General features: G+C 45.3%; 1 protein-coding gene across 2 annotated transcripts in view; it reads right to left on the minus strand.

Moving 5' to 3' along the window:
- KMT2B (lysine methyltransferase 2B) overlaps positions 1 to 26,084 on the minus strand; it is a 105,032-nt gene that overhangs the window by 69,480 nt on the left and 9,468 nt on the right. For both annotated transcript variants that reach the window (XM_068241870.1, XM_068241869.1), the window contains exons 2-3: positions 5,833 to 5,905; positions 97 to 2,594 (exon numbers count right to left, since the gene is read on the minus strand). In XM_068241870.1, the coding sequence (XP_068097971.1) occupies positions 97 to 2,594; positions 5,833 to 5,905 (2,571 nt within the window). The remainder of the gene's footprint in view (positions 1 to 96; positions 2,595 to 5,832; positions 5,906 to 26,084) is intronic.

Genomic DNA, 26,084 nt, shown 5'->3' on the forward strand with positions numbered 1-26,084 from the left:
ACAAACTAGGCTTTCATTGTATGTCATGTTTTCCCTCAAAAAACTGTTTATTGATACTGGAGTTAATGACAAAGATGTGGACATTGCGTTCCTCACCTGATCAGCACTCTTCTGTTTGTCAATCTTGAAGAGCTGTATCTTGGCCTTCTCCAACAGGCTGATGACTTTCTTGTCTGTGCCGGACAAAGAAAGTTCAGTAGGAGGAAAAGTCATGGCATTCTTCGAAGAAGATCCTAGTGGAGAATGCAACCGGGACTTCACTGCAACTTTACACACCACACCCGTGCCTTCCCCAGGACAAAGACTCATGGCCTCAATTTTGAGAGGTTTGTCAGAAGCATCGAGCTCCACGTTACCCTCCAGTTTCAAGTTTAGAGAGTGGGCTGGCTCAGAAAGCTTTGCAGTTCTCGTTGCAGAAAGTTTGGAGGAGCTGCAAGGACCTTCCATGTTGTCAGAAACAGTGTCAGCAAAGAGAGGTAACGCCAAATGGTTGGCCCTTCTTCCGACAGACTGACAGTCTTGTTTGGAAGGGCTCAGCAACACATCTGGTAAAGAACCGGCAACAGTGACTGAACTATGGTCTGATGGGTGTACCCAGTTAGCACCGGTGGCAGCAGCTTTTTTGGCTTCACTGTCTTGAAGGGAAACAGACTCGTAAATCTTCAAGTGAGCTTCGCTGGGGGTAAACTGAGGAGCACGGAGGATTGGAGAGCGCTTAGCAGACTCTGGCTTGGGAGGTGGTTCAGAAGGAATTGGGGAAGATGGGGCCGATGGTGGAGAACTAGGTTGTGCAGGATCATCTGGAGATTCAGGGGAGGACACACGGAAGAGAGGTTGGGAAGAACTTGGTGTTTCTAGAGACTCTGCTGCTGAAAGGTTGAATGAATTCCAGCAAAACGTTGGGGCTCGTAGGATATTTTTACGAGTGTTCTCAGAAGAAGCGAGTGGAGCAGCTTGGATAGCTGGTGATGAAGCTGCAGAAGAGGGTGTGGAGGCTGTCCTTGTAGAGTCCGTGTGGGGAGATGCTGGAGGTAACAAATTGAGGTGATCATCTTCGTTAAAAAGACTGAACCGTGGGTCAGCAGGTGTCAGAAAAGTGTCAGAAAGGACCTGCTTTTCCAGCTCAGCCAAAGTAGTTACCGGTTCCGGCAGGGGCCTCCTCACCTGGGTTTCCGTGATGCTATGTATGTCATGGTCGTCTATAAACCTTCGAGGCATTTTAATCACACGTGAAGGACGCGCATTAACAACCGGTTTCAGAAACTCTGTGCTGCTGGGCGCTGGTGCTTGGGAAGACTGGGCTTGGACATGTGAAAGGGCTTTGCTCTGAGCTTCCTTTACCTTGGCTATGAGCTTTTGTGCAGCAGTGCGTTCTGCTTGCTGAGAACAAGGTCGCTTTGCTTTCTTGCTCTTCCTCAAAATTCCTAACTTTTTTAGTAGAGGTTTCTCATCAGAAATGCTTGAAGACTCACTCGCAGAAGCGGAAGGCGCATTGTTCTTTTGAGGCTTCTGATCCACGGCAGTCTTGGTTGTTTCTGGTAAAGGTTCAGTCACTTTATTCTCCTCCAAAGATGCCTCCCTGGTTGAAGTGTTCTCAAGTTTAACTTCATCGTGGTTTACTTCAACAGCTGGCATGGTAGTCAAAACTGAGATACCTTCTTTCGTTTCTTCAGTGGTTTCTTCCTTCTCAGGCAAAGGCTCTGCCGACTGCGCACAAAGTCCACTGACTGGTACAGGTTGCTCATCAGTCGGTAGACTTTTATTTTGACCCTGCTTCTGCTTGATATTGGGCTCTTGATTAAGAACTTCAGGACTTTCATCCTTGTTGTCTTGGGCTTCTTCCTCACTGACTTGCCGATATTCTGTCCTTAATTTCCATTTTACTTTTCTAACATTCTTATCCCGTCTCCCCTTTCTTTTGAGAGTAAGTCGCAACTTAACCGGCCCGACTTCTGACTCCATTTTGGCTTGCTCTTCAGTTTTTACTGAAGCACTTTCCCAAGTCTGGTCTGCACTAGATGAAGCTTTAGAAGTGTCCTCCAGAAACCACTCCGATTGGGTGGAGTCAGAAATGTCATTTTCTTTCTTTGTCCCTTTTTTCCTCTTACCTACTTCAGCAGGACTTTCTTTAACAAGACCAGCTGGTCTATTCTTCTTGGAGACCTTCAGACTAGGTTCATCACTTGAGCAGGAATCCACCGGCTTGGCTGTGGTCTTACAGCGCGAGTTTGCAGTGCTTTTTTTACAAGTGAAGAGTTTTCCTTTCCCCTTTCGGCGGTGTTTCACGGGGCCTTCAGAGCAGGCCTGTTTGTCAGTAGGTGTTGAAGGAACAGTGCTGTGACTCTGGGAGGTTCCTGTTGACAGTTTTGGTGGAAGCAGTAAGGAAGTGTTCAGGTTGTACAAGGAAGGATCGAGTTGCGTGAGGTGCACTCGGACAATCTTCTCAGGGGTGAAACCATGCACAGACGGGGGCAATTTGTAACTTTCTTTTTTAACAGGGGGGCTTGCTTGCTTAGCATTGGACACTGTTGGGATGTCTTCTTTGCAGGAAGGCACCACAGCTGGAGGAGATTTTGTTGGAGGCAAAATTGGACCTGTGAGGGGGACAAAAAAAAAATACATGTCAGAATCAAATATCTATATAATTGGACTATTACTAATTATTGAATTAAATCTTAAAGAGAAACTGTAAACAAGAATTGAACTTCATGCCAAACAGTAACTGATATCCCCTTTCTCATGAGAAATCTTTTCCTTTTTTTAAACTGATCATCAGGGGGGGCTCTGTATGGCTGATTTTGTGGTGAAACCCCTCCCACAGTGTGATGTAAGCGCCTCACAGCACTGAGGTACTGACATCACACTGTGGAAGCCTTTTTGCACTGTGGGAAACAATTGTTTCCAACTGCCAAAAATGCAAGGAGCATCTCCTTCCAGTGACATCACCTGCTAGCAGTAAAAATGTCACCAAGTGATAAATGTCAGAATGCAAATCTGGAAGAGTAATGATTTTACAACAAGCAACATTGACAATCATTTATACATAAATATTGTAAAAATGAAGCACTCTTTTTTAATGATTTTCACTGGAGTTCCTCTTTAAAATAAAGATCTAGTAACTGCACTAGCTGTAATAGAATGGAATGGGTGCTGCCAAGAGGTAAACCTGTGCAGCTCTGGGTATTACAAATACAGACCCAGCTCAGACACCAGCCACGGATCAAGTGAGGCTGCTTAAAGCAGATCTCCAGCCTGCAATGAAATTTCAGCAGCCTTCCTGTAAAATAAAGTTATACTTACCAGAGCTGCCTTCTCCCTCAAAGCCGTCCCGAAGGACCCGACTTCCGGAAGAAAACCGCCAAGATGTTTGACTGGAGTAAACATCTTGGCGGTTTTCTCCGGGTAGGGAGGGAAGGCGGGGCCACACGCCGGATGTCGAGTGATTCCGGGTCTTCTGGACGGCTTTGAGGGAGACGGCAACACAGGTAGCTATAAAACTTTTGTTTACAGGAAGGCTGCTGGAATTTTAATTGCAGGCTGGAGATTTGCTTTAAAAATGCAAATCCAGCGCAGCTAAAAATGACATATAAACAAAAGGATGTACGCTGTTTTTTTTTTTTTGAGACTGGTGTGCTTATAATTATGTACTATGGTCAACCTGACACAGCGTTTTTCATTATTTAGGTTATGTTAGACAAACCGGCCTTGATTCGCATGGCACCAGTAAAACTGCCATATTACAGATATTAATGCTAGCAGAGTACTGCGCGTTGTGCATAACTCGCAGTAAATGGGTAACAAGAGCTTTGCCTATGCACAGCAAGTTGCGGTAGTTACTCTGCCAGCGTTTGTACCACCACTGCCATGTGCTGAATGTGCACCCCAGTTTAATCAGCGCTTTGTGAAGCAGGCCCTCTATTTTCCTGATTACTTCTCCACATAATCACCGCCAATATTTAAAGTGGACCTGAATTCTTGCACAGGACATAAAGAAAACAGAGAAATGCACCCTGTATGTATTTAGAGAGTTTAGGCTGTTTAATTCCACCTCATTTGTGTCTAATCACAAATTGTAATCTGATCTCTCAGATGTGTCACATGACCACCATGGCAGAGATGGCAGATAAGGCCATTTGAAATCACTGGAGGTTAACCCTATGTCTGCTTCCATGAAAGCAGGAAGTAGACACACTGCAGATTTATTGCAGGATTTGTATCAGCTGTAACAAAGAAATGTTTTCTGTTTAAAGGTTATTATGCTGTTGTGTATCTTTAAGGGTTCTTTAACACTAGAGTCCTTTTCCTGCATTTTAACGCAAAGTCCAAACTTTGCGTTAACCAAGATAAAATGAAAGTCCATAGACTTTCATTTTACCTTTCACACCCGACGCTGCATTTTGGTGCGTTGTGGTTCAACGTGGGTGCCGGCATTTTCCCTTTGGGTGAATAATAGCTACCGCCGCCGATTGCGTTGCACCGCAGCATCCCGACGACACACCGCAGGCCATTCAACGCGTGCAGGAGAACGGCTCCTGCACGCGTTGTCTAATGTGAAAGAGCACACCAAGAGCGCTTCTGAGCGCTTTTAAAAGGGCTTGGCTAATGCTAGTCAATGGGCTGCTGCACACCAGAGCGGCTCGTTTTTCCCCCAAACACAAACTCGGGGGCTGCAGCAGTTCTGCTGATTTCTGAGGCGATTCAGCCTCAATGTTAAGTATAGGAAAGTGGAAAAGAGCTCTGAAAAACGCTAGATCAGAGCGGTTTTCCAGGCGTTTTTGTTACAGGAGCTGTTCAGTAATGACTCTACTGTAACAAAAAAACACTACATCAAAACGCTCCAAAAATCACTAGGCAGGATTAGAAAATCGCTCTGCACATGCCTAGAGATCGTCTAGGAAAATTACTTCAAAAATCGCTGAGCATTTGCGATTACCCTAGCGCTTTTTGGTGTGCACCGGCTCTTAGAGAGGACGTTCTCAGTTCAGGTCCGCTTTAAACACTTGCCATATCCTCCTACAAGATTTATAATTCCTTTGTTGTAGAAGCATCACACCCCTCCCCTATGGGTTGAAGGGATGGGGGGGTAGGGGGGGGAGCTTCCTGCTAATGCTGTTGTACAGTCAGTTACTGGCGTTCTGCAGTCACATGATAAGCGGTGCAGGGAGAGAAGAGAATAACCTGACAGATGCAAGTTACATTACACAGAAAGAATACCTTGTGTGACAGATAAAAGCCAACAGACATTTTCTGGAAGGAGAGAGGGAGAGAGAAAGAATAGATTCTCCTTTGTCACAAATATCCTGTCCCTTAAAGAGACACTGTAACATCAAAAAGTTCCCCTGGGGGGTACTCACCTCAGGAGGGGGAAGCCTCAGGCTCCCATTGAGGCTTCCCACGCCATCCTCTCTCACACGGGGGTCTCGCTGCAGCCCTCCGAAAAGCGGCCCAACAAATCCGTCAGTTTGTTCAACGTTTACCTTTCCCGGCTCCTGCGCAGGCGCTTTCGGCTCCGAAGTAGACGGAAATACCCGATCTCAGTCGGGTCCGCTCTACTGCGCAGGCGCCGGAGACTTGCACCTGCGCAGTGGAGCAGACCCGACAGCGATCGGGTATTTCCGGTAAATATTTACATCGCCGCTGTTCGGAGGGCTGCAGCGAGACCCCCGAGGGACGAAAGACTGCGTGGGAAGCCTCATTGGGAGCCTGAGGCTTCCCCCTCCCGAGGTGAGTACCCCCCAGGGGAACTTTTTGATGTTACAGGTTTTCTTTAAAAGTGATGGCAAAGATACAGGAAAATAAAAAAAATAAATAAATAAAAAAAAAACCCTTTACCTTTATGCGATCTCAAAGCCAGGCGGAGAGAATTACTTCCAGGTTCTCCCAATCTGACCACCACAAACTGTTTCTGCAGAGGAAGAGGAAAAAAATACATCAGGAAAAAAAAACGACCGGTTCTTCATACAAATGTCATCACACGAGCCACAGATGGAGAAATGACCCGACATCAGTCAGCTTTGTAATAAGAGCAATCACAATTCCACAATAAACAAATCTGTGTGGTAAAGCAGTCTACAGATATCTGTATAGCTGGCCTCTTTCATGAGACTAGACACTGGCAATATGTACAGAGGCACCAATACAAGAGTAAAATAACCTAAAAGCTGTTTAAAAACGGAGGTAGAGGTGGACTTATCTCCCCAATCAGCACAAACCTGTTGATTTTGGTCAACAATTCTCTTTATTTAAATACTACACATTGGCTATCATTCATAAAGCATTTCTGCATGCGGAAATGCATAAAACAGCTGACTTTACCGACCACTCGGCAAAGTCAGCATTCATAAAGGCTCTTTCCGCATGAAAAAAATGACACTACCGAGCAGAGTGATAAATCACCGCCTTGTGGGGCGATTATCGGAACAAATGTAGCAAAATGTTAATTCATAAAGATCACCGCAAGCGGTGTGAGCTCGGGAAGTACCGCTCCCTGTGATGTGGCGATAACAATGCAAGTGAATGGAGACACACAGACCTCCCAGGTAGCTGCAGCAGAGCGGAACACGGAGAAATGTATCAACTCTGCAGCTTCAGTGTCTCCGCAACCCTTCCGCCTGCCTACCGCCAGCCTAGTTCAGGGAATCTCCGCACTGCTTCCGCACCTGGATACAGCTTTATGAATGCCCACCCAGAAGTCTAAAATACCAGCAGTGGTGTTTTCCCGCATTGATTCCCCTTACCGACAGTCCCTTTATGAATGATAGCCAATGCAGCGTTTCACAGGCAAAATCCATGCTAGTTCAGGGTTTATAACTAAAAGTATTGTAAGTATTATAAGTGGAGGATCAGTAGGACTGACACGCAATGTGGATTGCCTGGCTGTCATGATGATCCTCCCCCTAATACTTTTAGTCATATCCTGCCATAACCCTCTCAGGTCAATTGTTCTTTAAGGCTCAGTGTTCACCGACCCCGTCCTTAATGCCCACCAACGGTGCAAGTTTTGTGGAAATCCACAGAGGTAGTTAATCAGCTCTGCTGAGACACTAATTACCCCACCTGTGATTGTGTGTGGTTTCCTGCAAAACGTGTACTGTTGGTGGGCCTTGAGGACAGGGTTGGGGAACTATGTTTAAGCAGATGAAGCCAGGAAGCAGATCGGTTTTTAACCACCAACAGGCAGAGTAAAAGCAATTGCTGTTTGTAAGGAGCTATCCAATGTGTATGTCTTCCCTATATTTGGAGCAAGAAGTTTTGGATCAGGATGATACCATTTCTTGGCTAACTTAGAGAATAAATGGTATCATCCTGATTCAAAACTTCTTGCTTTTACTCATGGCTAACACGGTACAACACTTTACTGCTTCTACTATATTTGGAGGGGAGTCATATTGCAGGTTTAGGTCCACTTTGAAATTCAGCCCTTGGATGACAACTCCGTGCTGCAGCTGACAAAAATAAGCAGAACTCAAACTTACAAATCAACTCTGCAGACACACCAAGATAAGGGGAGCTTCACAGAGCAGAATCTACAATGTACGAGATTGATACATACATACACATGCCAGTATTTACAAACTTGTCCCCTGGCAAAGGTGCTACCACGCAGTAAGGCCAGGCACCCACTAGAGCAATTTCCAAATCGAGGAAGTACTGAGACTTTCTCTGAGATTCCCAGAGTGATCAAAGCCCTCAATTGCCTTGCATAGCGATCGCTCCACTGCTGTGGAACCATTCCCATAGGGTTCCATTGGTGTCACACTTTGCCGGCTAGTGGGCACTAACCCTAATGCGTACATTTCCTTTCACATCTGGTAATAGAGCAGTGAATGTATACATGGTTACTCAGTGGTGATGGAGCGCTGGAGCCATGCAGTCAATTCCCACCAATGATTTTCACTGGGATCAATAGCAACAGCAGGGAAAAGCAGAGAATGTGCTTTGCATGCGGAATCCCCCTCATCCAGGAAGAAGCAGCTGCTGGCAAAGGATTCCGATTCCATGCTCCTCCTCTATAGTGCTCCCTATTACAATAACCAGTGCTAGTGTTTCTTATTATAGTTCCCATAATTATAGTGCTCCCCTATAATAAGGATCTTTATTATACTGCCTCACACTCATACTGTTATTACTGCACTCGATGAGGAAAGGCCAGGAGCGTCAAGAGTGTTCTGGCACTTCCTCCTCCCCCTCTGCACCAACCAGAAGGCAGGAGAGAGAGAGCATGGAGGTAGCGGGCAGGCCAAGTGCATCACCACGCGGAGAGAGTGGAAGGGTAGCTAACCAATGGAGGCACAGCCACTTTCCTGGCAGCAGTAACAAAAAAAATGAATTTTACCAAAAAAATAAATAAATAAATAAATAAAAATAAAAAACTTTTAAAGAGGAACTGGAGTGAAAATAAATTTTTACAATATTGTTATTTAGTCAGTGTTTTCCCAATGTACAATCTTTCCTCTCTCCGATTTACATTTTCTGCAATATATCACTGGTCGTGACAACCTTAGTCCTGTCAGGTGCATCTCTGTGGAATGTTTCTGAGAATTCCAAAGCCAGTGACAATAATGTCAATGACAAATATTTACTAAGGAAACAATTCCATATTCTGGTTATTATTCTAAAAGAGGTGAAATGTGTAAATACTGACTGCAAACCCAATTTGGGAGCACAGAGAATTTTTATTTTCTTTATAGCTAGAGACCTCACATTAAGAGTTGTTATTGGAGACGATACCAGCCATCTCTGTTAATCTCTTTGACAATAAACACAACTGCTGGGGCTGTGATGCTGAACTTTTGCCTTCCGTGGTCTTTAAGTCACTGACCCAGAACAAGCATGCAGCCAATGGGATCAGAGCTGCTCCTTCTGGGTCACTGACTCACATGTATTCACTGAGTGAGGACTGTGGCTACTCCACTGCACCCTGCTGTGTCTATTCCACTAGGAAGTGGAGTACAATCCCTTACAATCCTAAAGCCATTGGCAGGTCAGCATCCCCCCCCCCCTTCTGAGAGAGTGTCCTTTTTGATCTTGCAACCCCACCAAGGACACCCTTCCCATGGACTACTTGAATTGGAGAGGAGAAGAAACTCTACATCCTACTGGGGGAGGAGGAAACAACCGTGCAAATAGCTGCCCGATATGTCACAGCCTGCCACCAACTGAGAGGAACATGATACCACATGGACTGTATTCCCCCAATACCCCCCTATGGACTGTATATCCCAGTCCCCCATGCTGCCCCTTACATCCTCCACACACCTATGGACTATATACCCCAACCCCCTTTATCCTTCCCTTATTCCCACAATCCCCCCTCCCCATGTTCCCATGTTAATGTTTTGTTTTGCTTTGGCAATCCTAAATGTATTTGGTCCTGCCAATAAAGCTTTTTTGGATTTGGAATTGCTGGGTCTCTGTTAAATTGCATGACCATGCTTCTTATACCTGTATGCATGTATAATCTTATGCTATGTTGTATATTCGTGTGCTACCTCTCTGTCTGTCACCCTTCGTTTATATTGGATGTAGCCTGACGCTTTATAAATACAATAAATAATAGGAAGTGTACTGCTACTTTTTTTTGGGAGGGAAACCGGGGGGAGGGGGTTTGAGTGGTAAGGGGGTAGGGTCTGTCTTCAGGCAAAATGTTTTGCAAGGGAACCCAAGGTAAGAAGGATATGGACGCTGCAATATTTCCTTTTAAAAGGACAACTAGAGCGAGCGGTATATGGAGGCTGCCATATTTATTTCCTACCAGTTGCTTGGCAGTCCTGCTGGTCTATTTGCCTGCAGAAGTGTCTGACTCACACACCTGAAACAAACATGTACTGTACTTTTTCATCTCGTATCATCCTGGACACTAAATGTAGCATCCAGAATCGGCTAAGGGCTCTTTTCAATTAACTGCAATACACTTAAAACGCATTTCACATCGGTTTTTCCAATGACAATAGCACCGGGATCTGCATGTAAATCGTGGGGCTCATTTTCCGGAGGAGGAACAGGAAGGCTCTATACTGTCCAGAGCCTTCCGTCTACTTGGGTAAACCTCAGCCACCCAAATCACACCCTCTGCGCCACCGCACGGCACTGCGACCTAAGGCAGCGGCCAAATCACCAGGCGTGCCCTGTGCCCATGTAACCTGCTCCGGTGTATGAGATGCACAAAATGAAGCCCAGCTGATGCCAACTTATCTATATGTTGCATTTACAATGACCTGCAAAGAACAAACCATTCCCAGGCAGGCAGGAATATCAGGGACGCCATACTAGATCTCTCCCAGTCTATGTAAAAGTGATCATACAATGTGGCTTTATGTGTAACTGTCGGGCATAAAATAAATTCTTTATTTTTATCTGGTAAACAAGTAATAAGGATGCTAACCAGGCAATCCAAAAGTTAAAAACGTATTTTTCTTCTCCATAAAACAGCTTTCCCCAGCTTCCCTGACTCTTATTTGGTACATCTGCCGCACAAAGGAAGTTGCAGGGAATGCTGGGTTGTTGTTTTTTAGCTTCTTTACTTTCCCCTCAGACTTAACTAACGCAGCCCGATTGGCTGAAGCCCCTTTCCCTCCTGCTTTCCCCTCCCACACCTCTGTTCCTCTCTGATTGGCCAATATTATTCATGTTGAGACAATGCACTTTCTATTGCAGAGCTGGGTGGAAGTGCATGAAGAATGGTAGGAGGGCGGGCAATGCGAAGGAAATGACATCAGGATTGACTTCAAGACAGACAGTTAAAATGGAGAATCCTAAGAAGGATTTTTATTAGAGAAAAAGCACTTAAATCAAAATGTGGACAGTACAGTACATGATAACATGTATTATGTAAGTAGAGCAAGTATTTATCTACTTATATATATGTGTGCTTTTTCTGAGATAGTATGGCTGACAGCTCCTCTTTAAGGGCCCTTGGTGGATTTTCAGATAACACAATAGTCAGGCCAGTGGGGAAATGTGCAGCGGTAGACCAGCACAGCAGGCCCATCCACTAGAGACTTATCACACAGCATGCAGTGGGTGTTCCCCAACAACCATCACCAGGATGGGATTTTCCTGATCTCCTGACAAGTGACACTATAAGCTGGCTTAATAATAGGTGAGTAACTCGGCAGACTCCTTCTCCTGACAGATGCAGCAGGGATGATTCCCCCAGCATTATGCATTATCCCTCTATAATGGAGGGCTGCAGGAAAACAGGCGCAGACTATACCCCGAGCAGCTAGAACACCATGCCTATGTATTCCTTACATGGAGCTCTGGACTTGCATCTATAGTGTTCTGTGGTATCCGGCCCCCTCCAATAGACCTGCAAGCCGCGCTAAAGCTACCCATACACTACGTCCATTTCCCGCTGACATACAGCAGATCTGATCACTGTGATCAAATCTGCTGAGAAATCATTGACGCAAATGTTGACTGATCGATTTCCATCCAAAAATCGATCAATTCAGTCGATCAGTCCAGGTGGAAAATTTTGCTCGAGCGCGTCGTTAGTCACATGCTTGTTCCGGGTGTGAGCCAGACACTACTGATGAAAGATCAGCAGGGCAGCCAGGCAACTGGTATGGTTTAACAGCAAATAAATACAGCAGCCTCCATATCCCTCTCATTTCAGTTGTCCTTTAAGAAGGGTTAAAAAAAAATGTATTTGACATCAATCTCTGCATAGATGAAGAGAGGTCTGCCAGACTGCTGGCACGGGAACGGTCTGTGGCCGGAGCAGGACATGAACCATCATCTATCAGTTTGCAGTGAGAGGCAATGACAGATGTGACAAATCAGAACTGGACAAGCCCTCCCTGCAGGATGACGCACGTGACCTCATGATAACGTAGCCACAGTTCCCACAAAGCCGCTCACATGACTGCAAGGACAGATAAGCAGCATAGATTCTTAAAGCAGAACAGCAGTCTGACATATCTTCAACAACAACTGATTTATACCTACTCTACTCCTTGTACAGTTACATACAGTCATCCTGCTTGCTTTTGTCTCAAATTAATGTCATCTGTATGAAAATCACAAGTCCCCCAGCCTAGAATACAGCAGTGCTGGGAACTGGTTACTGGAATGTATGTATCATATCAAACAGATTCAGAAAACTCTCTGCTTAGGCAGGCAGCACACTTGACCATGCGTTTTATGAGCAATTCCCATTCTGCAGGGGCCTTAACCCCAATCCTACTTAAGATGGCCATACACTGGTTGATTTTTTATTTTGTTTTTGTTTTGTTTTGTTTCTGTCTTAAGCTGGATCTAGACGGAGCGATCCGGCGGCTCGACCAGCCGCTGGATCACCTCTGCCGCATCCCCGCCACGTCCGATTCGATCCCCGCTCGTCCCCGCCGGCGCCGCTTATCTTCCGCTCGATTCCCTGCCATTGTCGCTTGTGGGGAACGAGCAGGGAAACGGCGGCGGCGAGATCGGACCTGTCGGAACTTATCGAGCCGCATCAGCGGTTTGATTGATAAGACACATCGCGGCGTGTAGACCGAGCATAAGAAAAGCCAAAAATCTCAATGCTTTCTTAAAACAATAGGAACAGTACAAAGATTGGAAGACAAAATAATCACCGATTCTCAGTCTTTTGGTTGCCGGATTGGCTCAGGGAAAACAAACAAACAAAAAAAAGGTTTGGAACCAACATTTAAATCCTAACATACTGAAATATTCATTAGAAATTTATTTAATCAGCTAGGAAATATTCACATCTAAAAGCAGATCAGAACCACAAATTAATGTTTAGGGCACTGAGTAAACGGACACCAGAGGCGAAAATAAACGAATGAAATAAACGATTGTATCCATCTTCCTTCTCCTACAAATGACTAAGATATTCCACATTTTTATTTTATGTTTAAAAATCGACTTTTTAAGTTTTAACTATTGTTTTTGCTCAATGACACATTCATTGAAGTATGCCAGCGCTAAAATCTATGAACTACTAACCTTTTTTATCTCTTTCCTGCTCTCAGAAGCCATTTTGTGCTAGGAAAGTGTTTTATAGCTGGGATTTCTTATCAGTGAGGGTCACACTGTAGTCACTTCCTGTCTGAGTCAGGACTGAGTCAGCCACTTACATACCTGATATTTAACTCTTTCAGGCAGAGAAAGAAAAAAAGGACCGCATCCTAGTTATTTTTTCTTTTTTGCTAGGCACTGTACATACCCATGTCGATCTCATGTCACATGTCACCACGGGTATCCTTCAAGCCTAAGCAGACACACCCAGCTGTCACTTCCTCTCAGAGTGCAGCCTGCTGTGTAAATGAGCTGTAACCACAAAACATACAAGTAAGCCTTAGGCCTCTTTCACACGAACACGCTGAAACCAGCGCAGAAGATTTGGGCGCAGCCGGCACCACCATAGGCCGTAATAAGAATTACAGCTATAGCAGGCACAGGGAGCAACTTCAGCACTGTCAGAAGACAGAGCTGAAGTTACTTTTAAAACAATAATTCGACCACCAGCAATCGTTGGAAGCCGAATTATTTCATTCCCCACTATCCATGGCGGCCTGGAGGGGGAATAGGATGTAATACGGCCCGGACTTGTGCGGCAGCAGGAGCAGCCATATACCGGCTGTATCCTGCGCCCAAGTCTCCAGCGCTGTTATCTCTCGTACGCTTTCACAGTAGGATGTTGCGTTTTGATGCAACATTAAAGTCGCAATGCAAATTACAATGCAACGCCCCAAAAAAGTCGCAACGCAACTTAATGCCCCTTATTGTCGCACACAGGCAATGAAAAGTATGCTTCCAAGTTATTACTGAACATGTGCAAACAGTCCAACGCAGCTGACAACGTGTATAACGCACAGCATGCAGCACTTTCACTTAACGTGCAGCGCTAGACACCAACAAGTGTGCACTGTGAATGGGGCATGGATAGTTCATTGCAGTGCATTATTCTGCGTTAAATGTTTTAATGTGCGACTTTAATGTCGCACTGTGAAAGAGGCCTTCAAACAAATGTTTGCTAAAAATGTTTTCTCATGGAAACTCCTGGAGGGCATGCTTTTCCTGCATGAAAGAATTTACACTACTAGTGAACAGCGATGGCATGTTCACAAGTATGTTGTCTCTGTCCCCATTGGACAAAAGATTTCTCGTCGCTGGGGATGGTCAATAATTTCACGTTTAAATGACACCCGAGGCGAAAATAAACTAATGAAATAACAATTGTATCTATCTTCCTTCTCCTAAAAATTACTTCATTCCACAGTTTTATTTTATGGTTAAATCTACTTTTTACGTTTTAACTGTTTCATTGTTTTTGCTCAGTGACAAATTCATTTAAGTATGCCAGAGCTAAAATCAATGAACTATTGATCCTTTTTATCTCTTTCCTGCTCTCAGAAGCCATTTTCTTCTAGGAAAGGGTTTTATAGTTAGAATTTCTTATCAGTGAGGGTCACACTGTAGTCACTTCCTGACTGAGTCAACCACTTACATACCTGATATTTAAAGCTAATGTAACCCCTATAAAAACAAGTCAGATACTCACCTAAGGAGAGGGAAGGCTCCGAGTCCTAATGAGCCATCCCTCTCCTCTCCCGGTGCCCGGTGGATCCTCCGTGAAAATCCGCCGCCGCAGGGACTTCGGAAGACTTCGGGAGCACTAGGGCTCCCGAAGGCCGGCAGCTCCATACTGCGCACGCGAGAGCGCGTCATAGAGGGCGCTCGCGCATGCGCAGTATGGAGCGGCCTGCCTTCGGGAGCCTTAGGCCAGTATTTGACCAAAACGGTCGAATACTTCTACGGGGGATCAACCGGGCACTGGGAGAAGACAGGGGAGGCTCATTAGGACCGAGCCTTCCCTCTCTTTAGGTGTGTATCTGACTTTTTCTTTTTATTACCCCGGTTCCCATTAGCTTTAAAAAGAACCAGAGACGACGAACATTAAAGATTTATACATACCTGGGGCTTCCTCCAGCCCCATCAGCCTGGATCGCTCCCATGCCGCCTTTCTCCGCTGCCTCTGTCCGCCGGTACCGGGTCCCGTAATTTTGGACAGTCGACGCAAGCGCAGTGCGCTCCCTCCTCATTACCCAGGCGCACGCGTACAAAGCCGGAGGGAGCCCCTGCGCATGCGTACAACTGGTCGCGTCCGGCGGAAGTGACGGGACCCGGTACCGGCGATAGAGGAAGCGGAGGATGGCTGCGTGGGAGCGTACATAGCCTAGTTATTTGTGCGCTAGGCACTGTTCTTATACATGTCTATCTCATCATGTCACATGTCACTTCGGGTATCCTTTAAGCAGAATTATGCAAAATTTCCATGCAAATTTATGCAGCTTAATAATGGACCAGTTAAATGCCACTTCAGCTTCATCTGATTGGTCAGTTGTTAACCTGCATAAATTTGCACAGTGTATTTACATAATTTCTGCATCACCCCAGAATTCTTGGAATCTCAATGACCGTCACTTATCACCACTTCTCGTCATCCCTGTTTGTTTTTGCTGCCAGTTATACATTTCCAAAACCACCTGAGGCCGGGTGCACACATAGCAGAAACGCTAGCGTAGCAGGAAACGCTGTGTTTTATGCAGCAATGTTAGTCTATGTGAGGCAGAAGAAGCTGCGCTGTACTGCGTTTTTACAGTATGCGTTTCACAAACGCTGGTAATATTGCATATTATACAGGATGGCAGCCAAAACGCACATAATGAAAGTCTATGACAACACATATGCAAAGCGTTAATGCTTTTTTTGAATAAAAAAAAATAAAATAAAAAGATCTCTGGTGTTTCTGCTTCCTGTTGTCTTTCTAGTGATTAGCATAAATGTATATGAAAAAAAAAAAAAAACCATACAAAATGCATACATGTTTTACATTAGCAAACTGCAAACGCATTAAAACAGCACGCAAAAGGCATGAAAAACACATCTGCGTAAAAAACGCAAACAAAACGCACCAAAACATCGTAAAAACGCAAATGCACCATCATAAAACGCTACTTTTTCCTGCTATGATATATGTAAACCCAGCATGAAGCGGAAACCTTTTCACAAGCCTGGAATCCATGTTCGCTGTATGAAGTATGGACTGGTCAGAAACCTCCCATTTTACTGCAGGAAGTACTCAGCTACAGAGAACAGGAGCCTGGGTTACACATTTTCCCAACTGCACTAATGCACTGGCTGCCTGCTAACTTGGGGCACCCCTGCATTGCAGTCACCCTGTTTATACGTAACAGCCTATATTTATACTTAGCTGGGGCTTCCTCCAGCCCCATTAAATATGCCGGTTCCCTCACCGTCCTCTCTAGCTGCTCCGTTAAGTAGGTATCCCGGCTCTTCAGCGCATGCGAGCATCAAGAGTGTTCTGCGCCTGCGCAGGTAGCTCCTGTGGCGCTGGAGTGCGATGGAAGCGTAAGCGCATGGCCTAGCCACACATGCACTGAAGGGGACGATTGGCCGGATTACCAGGCTAGATGGTGGCAGAACAGAACGACTGGAGAGGACAGGGAGCAAACCCACAGACCTTATTGGGGTGCAGTAAGCCCCAGGTAAGTATAAATACAGGCTATTACTCAGGTTCACTGACTGCAAGCAAGCTCAACGCATAGAGCTCATTAATCAGGGCTGTGGAGTGGGTACAAAATCATCCCGACTCCAACGCCTAAGTTTATGAAACCACCGACTCCAAAGTAGAGCTGAAGGGATTCCCTTTTCCTCAGTAATCGTTTCACTTTAAATGGAACCTAAAGTGAAGAAGAATATGGAAGCTGCCATATTTATTTCCGTTTTAAATAATACCAGTTGCCTGGCTGTCTTGCTGATCTCTCCTCTGAATCACACACCTGAAACAAGCATGCAGCTAATCCCGTCACTTCAGATCTGCATGCTTGTTCAGGGGCTATGGATAAACGTATTAGATGCAGAGGAGCAGCAGGACAGCCAAGCAATTGTTTAAAAGGAAACAAACAGGTCAGCCTCCATATTCCTCCCACTTCTGTTGTCCTTTAAGCACCTGAAGGGCCAGTTCACAGGGACATTTCCCAGGCTGGAAACATCGGAAAGAATGGGCAGCGCGGATAGTCATTCACACAAACCACCCAAATGTTATCGCTATTTTTTGCTGCTTAGGCAATTACGCTTTTCTTGACACCCCACCCCCCCCCCCACCCCCCATGCAGGGGCTAAAAACATCAACTGCTACCTAAAGCCGCTAAATGCTTTCATATAAGCAAGTAGAAAAGCATTTAGCAGGGACGTGGAGCAGAAGCCTGAGTGAACTGGCCCCATAGGCCTGCAGTAGTCAGGGGACAGCAACTGGTATAATTCTAGGTGCTATAAGAGGAACTCCAGTGAAAAAAAAAATGTAATAAAAAACTGCTCAATTTTTACAATATTTATGTAGGTGGATAGCAGTCATGAGATGATACTACATAAACGGCACAGCTGTGATCCAATGAAGTCAGTTATATTTAATGACACAATACACATATCCGGCTCTGCAATGATTATCTAAAAACCAGCAATGATACAGCAATGTGCAGGAAGCCCTGTGATGACAGGAAAGGGAGTATACATCATAAAGGAGAGTGTACATCCAGCCCTGTACTGATGCAATGAGAAGTATATCAGCTGTCATATAATATATAGGTCACTCTGTGATGATAAAGGAGACTAGCCAAGATGACGTTGTATACGTTAAGCCTTTGATAACCCATGGCCAAGACCATCGTTTTGTTCCCGTTTCCACTAGACGTGTTGCTATGCGGAAACCGCTCCGAATCGCAACACAAGGAAACTGCAACCAATTCACCTTAACAGCGTAGTTTCCATTGATGCGAATTTACCTACGTGACCCGGCGCGATGCGACGCGGGGGAAATCATGGATAGCATGCTGTAGTTTTCTGCAGCACACGTCCGAGTCCCCATAGCCGCCGACGGGAAGCCGCATCCTGCAGTGGGATGCAAGGCGACGCGGCGATTGCCTCGCAACCTAAACGCCGGTGGAAACAGGTCCTTTGGCTTGTCTCAAACAAAATTCTAGAATATACGCAGTAGTTGTCATCTAGCAAACTGATGTTACAGATCGCTAAATGACAAGCGCATGGCTTTCATTTGACTCTGGTGCCACAGCATGCTGCATTCTCGTTCACCGCCTCATCACTTGTGCAATCGCCACTGAGCAGCGTCTATACACCGCTGGATCCCAGGAACATCACACTAAACCTGCCCCTACAACTAGCGCTGTATGGGCAGATCGTCCCAGAGACAGATCTCTCTCTGATCACGCCAATTTCCGTTCCGTCGCATTTGGTTGTCGCAATATCACACACCGTTACTGCCAAGCACCCGATCGACCACGTCAGCCCGAGATTTCCCAGCACGCTCAATCAATGCATTAAACAGATTTCAGCCTGAAATTGGCTGAATCATCGATTAAGAATACTTGCTGCGGCATTAATTTTCATCCAGATTAAAAATCGGATGATCGAAAAATCAGTAGATGTGCAGCACGGTGGCTTAGTGGATAGCGCTCTTGCCTTGCAGCGCTGGGACCCGATTAGAATTCCAGCCTGGGCACTATCTGCACTGTGTTTGTATGTTCTCCCCGTGTCTGCGATGGTTTCCTCATACACCCCAAAGAACCTAGACTACAATGGACATATGACTATGATAGGATTAGAATGTGAGCCCCTCTGAAGGATATTTGCTCTGTAAAGCACTGCAAAAGATGTCAGCACTATAGGAATACAAAATAAAATAATCAAACAACAATAATGAACAGTGATAAATCGAGTGTTTCTGCAAAGCTTTTATTAGCAGGAATACAATGGTCAGCGCACACTAGCAGTTAGGCAGTAAGCTTATATACACATTACTGAGTGACAGGGTGGGCATACTCCGTGCTGCATGACATCACATCAACGACCATAACCACAGTGTGGGCAACATGAAGACTGCGCGGTTAGCACAGTCAACTGGTAGAATCAGGGACAAATCCTAACAGGAACTCAATCTTCATGCGTGTGTTTCCTCTAAGTAGTATAGTTTCCTCCCACAACCAAAACAAAAGTTTGCTTTCTTAAAGAGAACCCGAGGTGGGTTTGAAGAATATTATCTGCATACAGAGGCTGGATCTGCCTATACAGCCCAGCCTCTGTTGCTATCCCAAACCCCCCTAAGGTCCCCCTGCACTCTGCAATCCCTCCATAAATCACAGCCACGCTGCTGACAAACAGCTTGTCAGAGCTGGCTGTGTTTATCTCTATAGTGTCAGTCTGCTGCTCTCCCCGCCTCCTGCAGAACTCCAGTCCCCGCCTGCATCGTTCCCACCCTACTGATTGGCGGGAAGGGACGGGGGCAGGGACCGGAGCTATGCAGGAGGCGGGGGAGCAGCTGAGACTGACACTACAGATGTAAATACAGCCTCACAGGACGGCTGTGATTTATGAGGGATTGCAGAGTGCAGGGGGAACTTTGTGGGGTTTGGGATAGCAACAGAGGCTGGGCTGTATAGGCAGATCCAGCCTCTGTATGCAGATAACATTCTTTAAACACACCTCGGGTTCTCTTTAAAACAGAAAGAATTTGCGATAATTCAGGTTGGAGGGAGCTTGAGATGTCTCCCAGTGCATCACTGCTGAATATATGCAAATTAACCATTGTTACCAACACACCAACTGCAACTTCCCCACCATCCAGGAGAATACATGTCTAAAATAACTTCTCAATATATGAATGTAAAATACGAGATAATTAAAGGGGAACTACGGCGAAAAATTGTAAAATTTAAAATATGTGCAAACATATACAAATAAGAAGTACATTTTTTCCAGAGTAAAATGAGCCATAAATTACTTTTCTCCTATGTTGCTGTCACTTACAGTAGGCAGTAGAAATCTGACATAAGTGACAGGTTTTGGACTAGTCCATCTCTTCATAGGGGATTCTCAGCAAGGCTTTTATTCTTTATAAAGATATTCCCTAAAAAGGATTTATACAAAGATACTGGCCAGCTTCCCTGCTTCCTACACAGTTTTTTGGCAGTTGGACAGAGCAACTGTCATTTACTACGTGCTTTTGAAAATAAATATATCCCTGAGAATCCCCTATAAAGAGATGGACTAGTCCAAAACTTGTCACTTCTGTCAGATTTCTACTACCTACTGTAAGTGACAGCAACATAGGAGAAAAGTAATTTATGGCTCATTTTACTCTGGAAAAAATGTACTTCTTATTTGTATATATGTTTGAACATATTCTAAATTTTACAGTTTTTCGCTGTAGTGCCCCTTTAAAGAGTGCACAACCTACCGCAATAAATATGAGCTCTTTTCCACTGGCAGAGGTCCAACCTGGCACAATTTTACTATACTCTGGAAATTGCACAGGCACCGAGATTATCGCTGTAATCACACTGTCCCTTTTCCACTTCAGTTTTCCTGCAATTGCGCTAACTGTAGGTAGGGTCTATTGGAGCACAATAAAAACAGTCTTTTGCTATGAGTACATCTCCCAGCATGCATTGCGGCAGTCGGGCCACAGTACACCACTGGGAGCTTCAAAATGCTGCAGTTCTCCCTGGGGAAGATGGCGGATCGCATACACAGGGGGTCACCCCTCAACAACACACTATTACGAACATCACTTGTGGGGAGGTTAATTTCATATATTTTTCTACACTTGTTCTGAGTTGCCTTTAAAATTAGTTTGAAGCGTCTTTAAAAATAAAAAAACGATACTCACCTAAGGAGAGGGAAGGCTCTGGGTCCTATAGAGCCTTCACATTCTCCTGTCTGTCTCCTCGTTCCCCCGTTTGAATATCCTGCAGCAGCAGATTGAAGCAGTCTTGGGAAGCGCGTGGGCTCCAGAAGACCGACGGCTCTGTACAGAGCACACGCCAGTGACGAGGGAGGGTGTACCTGTGCGCAGTATGTAACGGCCTGTCTTTGGAAGCCCGAGTGCTTCCCAAGACTGCCAAAGTGCAGCCAACCCGGAATAGAGCAGTCCATGACCAAACTGTTTTGGATTGCTAATGGGGGAGCCTGCAGGTGAATGTGGAGACCAGCAGGAGAACAGGAAGGCTCATTAGGATCCAAGGCCTTCCCTTTCCTTGGGCGAGTATAGTTTTGTATTTTTAAAATCACTTCCGACTCCCTTAAATGGCACATACACAGAAGTAACTGAGAATTTTACCAAACTTATTTGAACTTAAAGGGGAACTTCAGCCTAAACAAACATACTGTCATTAAGTTACATTAGTTATGTTAATTAGAATAGATAGGTAATATAATCTCTTACCCACCCCGTTTTAAAAGAACAGGCAAATGTTTGTGATTCATGGGGGCTGCCATCTTTGTCATGGGGGCAGCCATCTTTTTGGTTGAAAGGAGGTGACAGGGAGCAGGAGACACAGTTCCAACTGTCCTGTGTCCTGATAACCTCTCCCAGCTGCACACGCTAGGCTTCAAATGTCAAATTCAAAATGTAAAAAAAAAAAAAAAAAAAAAAAAAAAATTGCACCAAAAGAGCAGAACGAGAACATCAGAAATCCCATCATGCTTTGCACAGCATTAGGGGAAAAATGCCCGGGCAGTTTTTTTCTGTGCAGCTAAAAATGAGGCTTGTATAAGAGAAAAAAAGTTCTGATGCTGTGAAACTGTTAAAGAAACAAGAAGCCTTTTCAGTGCTGCTGAGTCGATTTTTAGTCCGGATGTTCACTTTAACAAAAAAATTTCACTTGCATCTTCAGCTGTATGAACAGAGAAGGGAGACACACAAGCAGCACCATGTGGCCAAAACGCCCACTGAAGTTCCCGCAAGAACAAAGTAATCAGGGGACAGACTGATCTTCCTCAAGGAAAATCCTAAAGCGTCCCCTGAGGTGAAAGAAAAGGTTAACAGATATACTTACCTATATGATGTATAAGCTTTCCTGACACCTCCAGACTCATTACTGTTAATGTGACCAATGAAGAAAGAACGGCCACTCTAAAGAGGAACTCCAGTGAAAATAATGTAATAAAAAAGTGCTTCATTTTTACAATAATGATGTATAAATGATTTAGTCAGTGTTTGCCCATTGTAAAATCTTTTAAATCCCTGATTTACATTCTGACATTAATCACATGGTGACATTTTTACTGCTGGCAGGTGATGTAGCTGCTGCTTGCTTTTTTGACAGTTGGAAATAGCTGTAAACAGCTATTTCCCACAATGCAGCAAGGTTCACAAACAGGAAACTGCCAGAACCATGCTCCTCACAGTTTCCGGTGGGAGGAATTTCACCACAATGGCCTCAATTCACTAAGATCATGCTGGAGATAATAAGGCAAGAGAAAACTTACCTCCACACAGTGAGAGAGTTATCTTATCTCTTCATTCCTTACATTACCACTTCTGTAGTTAATATACCTCCTCTGTAGTTAAGTTACCTCCTCTGTAGTTATTTTCACATGCAGTTAATGAACAGCCTGTCTAACTCTGGAGTTATTTTAAGGATTAAAGAGTTAACTTAAAGACAGAAGAGTTAACTTTAGGCTTGCCTGAGGTAAAATGTTTCCTGAATACTACATGCCTTATCACCATGGTAACAACTCTAGAAGAGTTATTAAAGACAGGAGATAAGCTTAGTGAATTGAGGCCAATATCAGCCATACAGAGCCCCCTGATGGTATGTTTGGAATAGATTTCTCATGTAAAAGGGGCATCAGTTACTGATTGGGATAAAGTTCAATTCTTGGTCACGGTTCCTCTTTAAAGATCAATATCGCGCGCGCAAAAAAAAAAACACAGTAAAGTTTAAAATAAGTCTATAGGTAGTACATTTCTCCCCCCAAAATATGCACTAGAAGTTACGTTTTTCCTATATAACAGTCACTTGCAGTAAAAGTCTGACAAATCTGGGTTTTGGACTAGTCCACCTCTTCATGGGGTATTTTCAGGGTTTTTTTTTGTTTTCAAAAGCACTTTCTGAATGGCAGTGGCACCGTTAAAATTCCAAAATAGTTTTCAAGCGATTGGGAGGGGTAGGGGAGGTTGGGTTTGGCTGGCATCTTTGTACAGCTCTTTTCCAAGGGATGCTACCATTTTCTGCGTCAGAGATCCTTTAAGGTGATTCTTATGTTTTAGATTTTCACAATGAAGCCTGGTGAAAATGAGAATATAGGAATCACCTAAAGGAACCTGAGCCAAGCTTGAAATAAAAAAAAAAAAACGCATCCTACGTGTGTGTGTGAGTGTGTGTGTGTGTGTGTGGGGGGGGGGGGGTGCAGATTCTTACAGCACCTCCCGTGTGACAGCCCCCCTATCTCTCTGTAAAATGCCCCAGTATGGGAAGTTGGCAAGGTCATCGCCCTTTGACCTGGACATACTACGCCACTAATGCACAGTATATCTGCTCGGCAGCCTTGTGACCACACTTGGGACACAAACACATGCGCGCACATAGAAGACAACGAGCGGTCAGTGCGGTCTCAAGGCCACTAAGCAGACACACTGTGCATGCGTGCTGTAAGTATGTCAGAGTCAAAGGGCATCGACCTCACCGACTTACTGGACTAAACCAGACGTTACAGAGAATCGGAGGGGGCGCTGGCACACAGGAGGTGCGGTAAGGATCTGAACACCTCCCCACACAAACAGCATCCATTTTTAATGTCAAGCTTGGCTCGGGTATCCCCTAAGGAGAATTCAGGTTATTTCTTTCTTCATTGGTTCAACAAGGCAGGGTGGCATCATCCACATCGATAAAACCTGTGCACCCCATTGCGGATATTGGCTACATCACTGAGAGTGCCAGATACACAAAAGACTTTTACTGTGTCCACCCTTCCCTCCACGTTGCTGCTGTAGCCTCCATTCATAGCTCCAAAAATAAGTCGTGGCCCGTTGCGGGCCCCATTGGGTCATGCTCCTGAAAGGCTGCGCACAGCAGCCGTGGCTGAGAGCATCCTGCGCCATTCAAAAGCCACCGCACGTGCCCAGGACGCTCCCAGCAACGATTGCCACATGCATCTGTGCGGGAGCGTGTATAGAGAGGGCACACTGATGGACTGCATGCGCCATCAATATCCCGAACAGAGGCTACAGTGGCAAAAACGAGGATTGGCCTGGAGGTGTCAAGAGGGCCTATACATAGTCAAGGTCAGTATATTTGCTAGTCTCCCCCCCCCCCCCCCCCCCCCATCAGGTTTACTAGAAAGTGAACAAGGCATTTGTTTTTTCTTAATTGATACTAAGAGCTTTTCTGATCACAAGTACTTTCTAGTGTTTTTAAAGGTTTTTGATGAAGTAAATTCTATGGGCTATGTCAGTGATCTACAAACTTGGCTCTCCAGCTGTTGAGGAACTACAAGTCCCACAATGCATTGCAGGAGTCTGACAGCCACAGTCATGATACATAAAGGCAAATGCATTGTGGGACTTGTAGTTCCTTAACAGCTGGAGAGCCAAGTTTGCAGGTCACTGGCCTAGGTAGATTGCAAGCTTGTCTGATAGGTGTGCTTTTTAGGGTGCATGTGAAAGTTTCAAGCTTTGGAGAGTGACAGATGTGTTTTGGAAAGGAATTCCAGAAGATGGGAGAGGCTCGCAAAAAATCCTGTAAATGTGAATGCGAGCAGCTGATTCCTGTAAATAATGTCCTAAAACGTTTACCAGACAGAACGTTTTTATAAATAAAAAAATAAAAAAAACACTACATGTAGCACGTTTGGAGTGATTGAGATTCTGTAACGAGTGTTGAAATACAAAAGTGCCGTGAAAATCGCTTTTGAAAAAACTAATCTAGCACTTTTTGGCATTAACTCTTTAGCTGCCACATATAGCAAAACTACATGTGGCTGCAGGGCAGATTTTTTTTCCTGCAGCTGGGGAGGTGTGCCTTCCAGCCTGGCTGGGTATGCAGAGCGGCGCAGGGAGCTGCCATACTTACCTGTTCTGGGCAGCTGGGTCTGCATCTTCTCTCCTCCGCTCGGGTCGCGGCACTCCCAGCATCCTCATCTGAGTTCCGATCACATGATATGACGTGTGATCATAACCCAGGGGATGGTGTCAGCATTGCAGCGCCGCCCAGTGGTGGAAGAGGGGTGATGAGAGTCTTTTCCATCTCTTCCACCATGTGGTGGTGGTGCTGCACTGCTGACACTATCCCCTGGGTTGCGATCACGTTATATCATGTGATCGGAACTCAGAAGAGGATGCTGGGAATGCAGCGACACGCGGAGAGAAGCCGCCTATCCAGCTGCCCAGAACAGGTAAGTATGACAGCCCCCTGCGCCGCTCTGCATTAGGCAGCATAATGATATATGCCGGCAGAAGATGCCCTGGAATGCAATATCTAACTTGAGATAATGCATATAGGGCTCTTAAAGAGAACCCGAGGTGGGTTTGAAGAATGTTATCTGCATACAGAGGCTGGATCTGCCTATACAGCCCAGCCTCTGTTGCTATCCCAAACCCCCTTAAGGTCCCCCATAAATCACAGCCGTGCTGTGAGGCTGTGTTTACATCTGTAGTGTCAGTCTCGGCTGCTCCCCCGCCTCCTGCATAGCTCCGGTCCCTGCCCCCATCCCTTCCCTCCAATCAGCAGGGAGGGAAGGGATGCAGGCGGGGACTGGAGTTCTGCAGGAGGCGGGGAGAGCAGCAGACTGACACTATTATTATTATTATTATTTAGTATTTATATAGCGCCGACATATTACGCAGCGCTGTACAGTGTATATATATATATCTTGTCACTAACTGTCCCTCAAAGGAGCTCACAATCTAATCCCTACCATTGCCATATGTCTATATTATGTAGTGTAAGTACTGTAGTCTAGGGCCAATTTTAGGGGGAGCCAATTAACTTATCTGTATGTTTTTGGAATGTGGGAGGAAACCGGAGTGCCCGGAGGAAACCCACGCAGACACGGAGAGAACATACAAACTCTTTGCAGATAGTGCCCTGGCCGGGATTCGAACCAGGGACCCAGCGCTGCAAGGCGAGAGAGCTAACCACTACGCCACCGTGCTGCCCGCACTATAGAGGTAAACACAACCAGCTCTGACAAGCTGTTTGTCAGCAGCGTGGCTGTGATTTATGAGGGAATGCAGAGTGCAGGGGGACCTTAGG

This window comes from Hyperolius riggenbachi, chromosome 6, assembly GCF_040937935.1.
Source record: "Hyperolius riggenbachi isolate aHypRig1 chromosome 6, aHypRig1.pri, whole genome shotgun sequence".
Lineage (NCBI taxonomy): Eukaryota > Metazoa > Chordata > Amphibia > Anura > Hyperoliidae > Hyperolius > Hyperolius riggenbachi.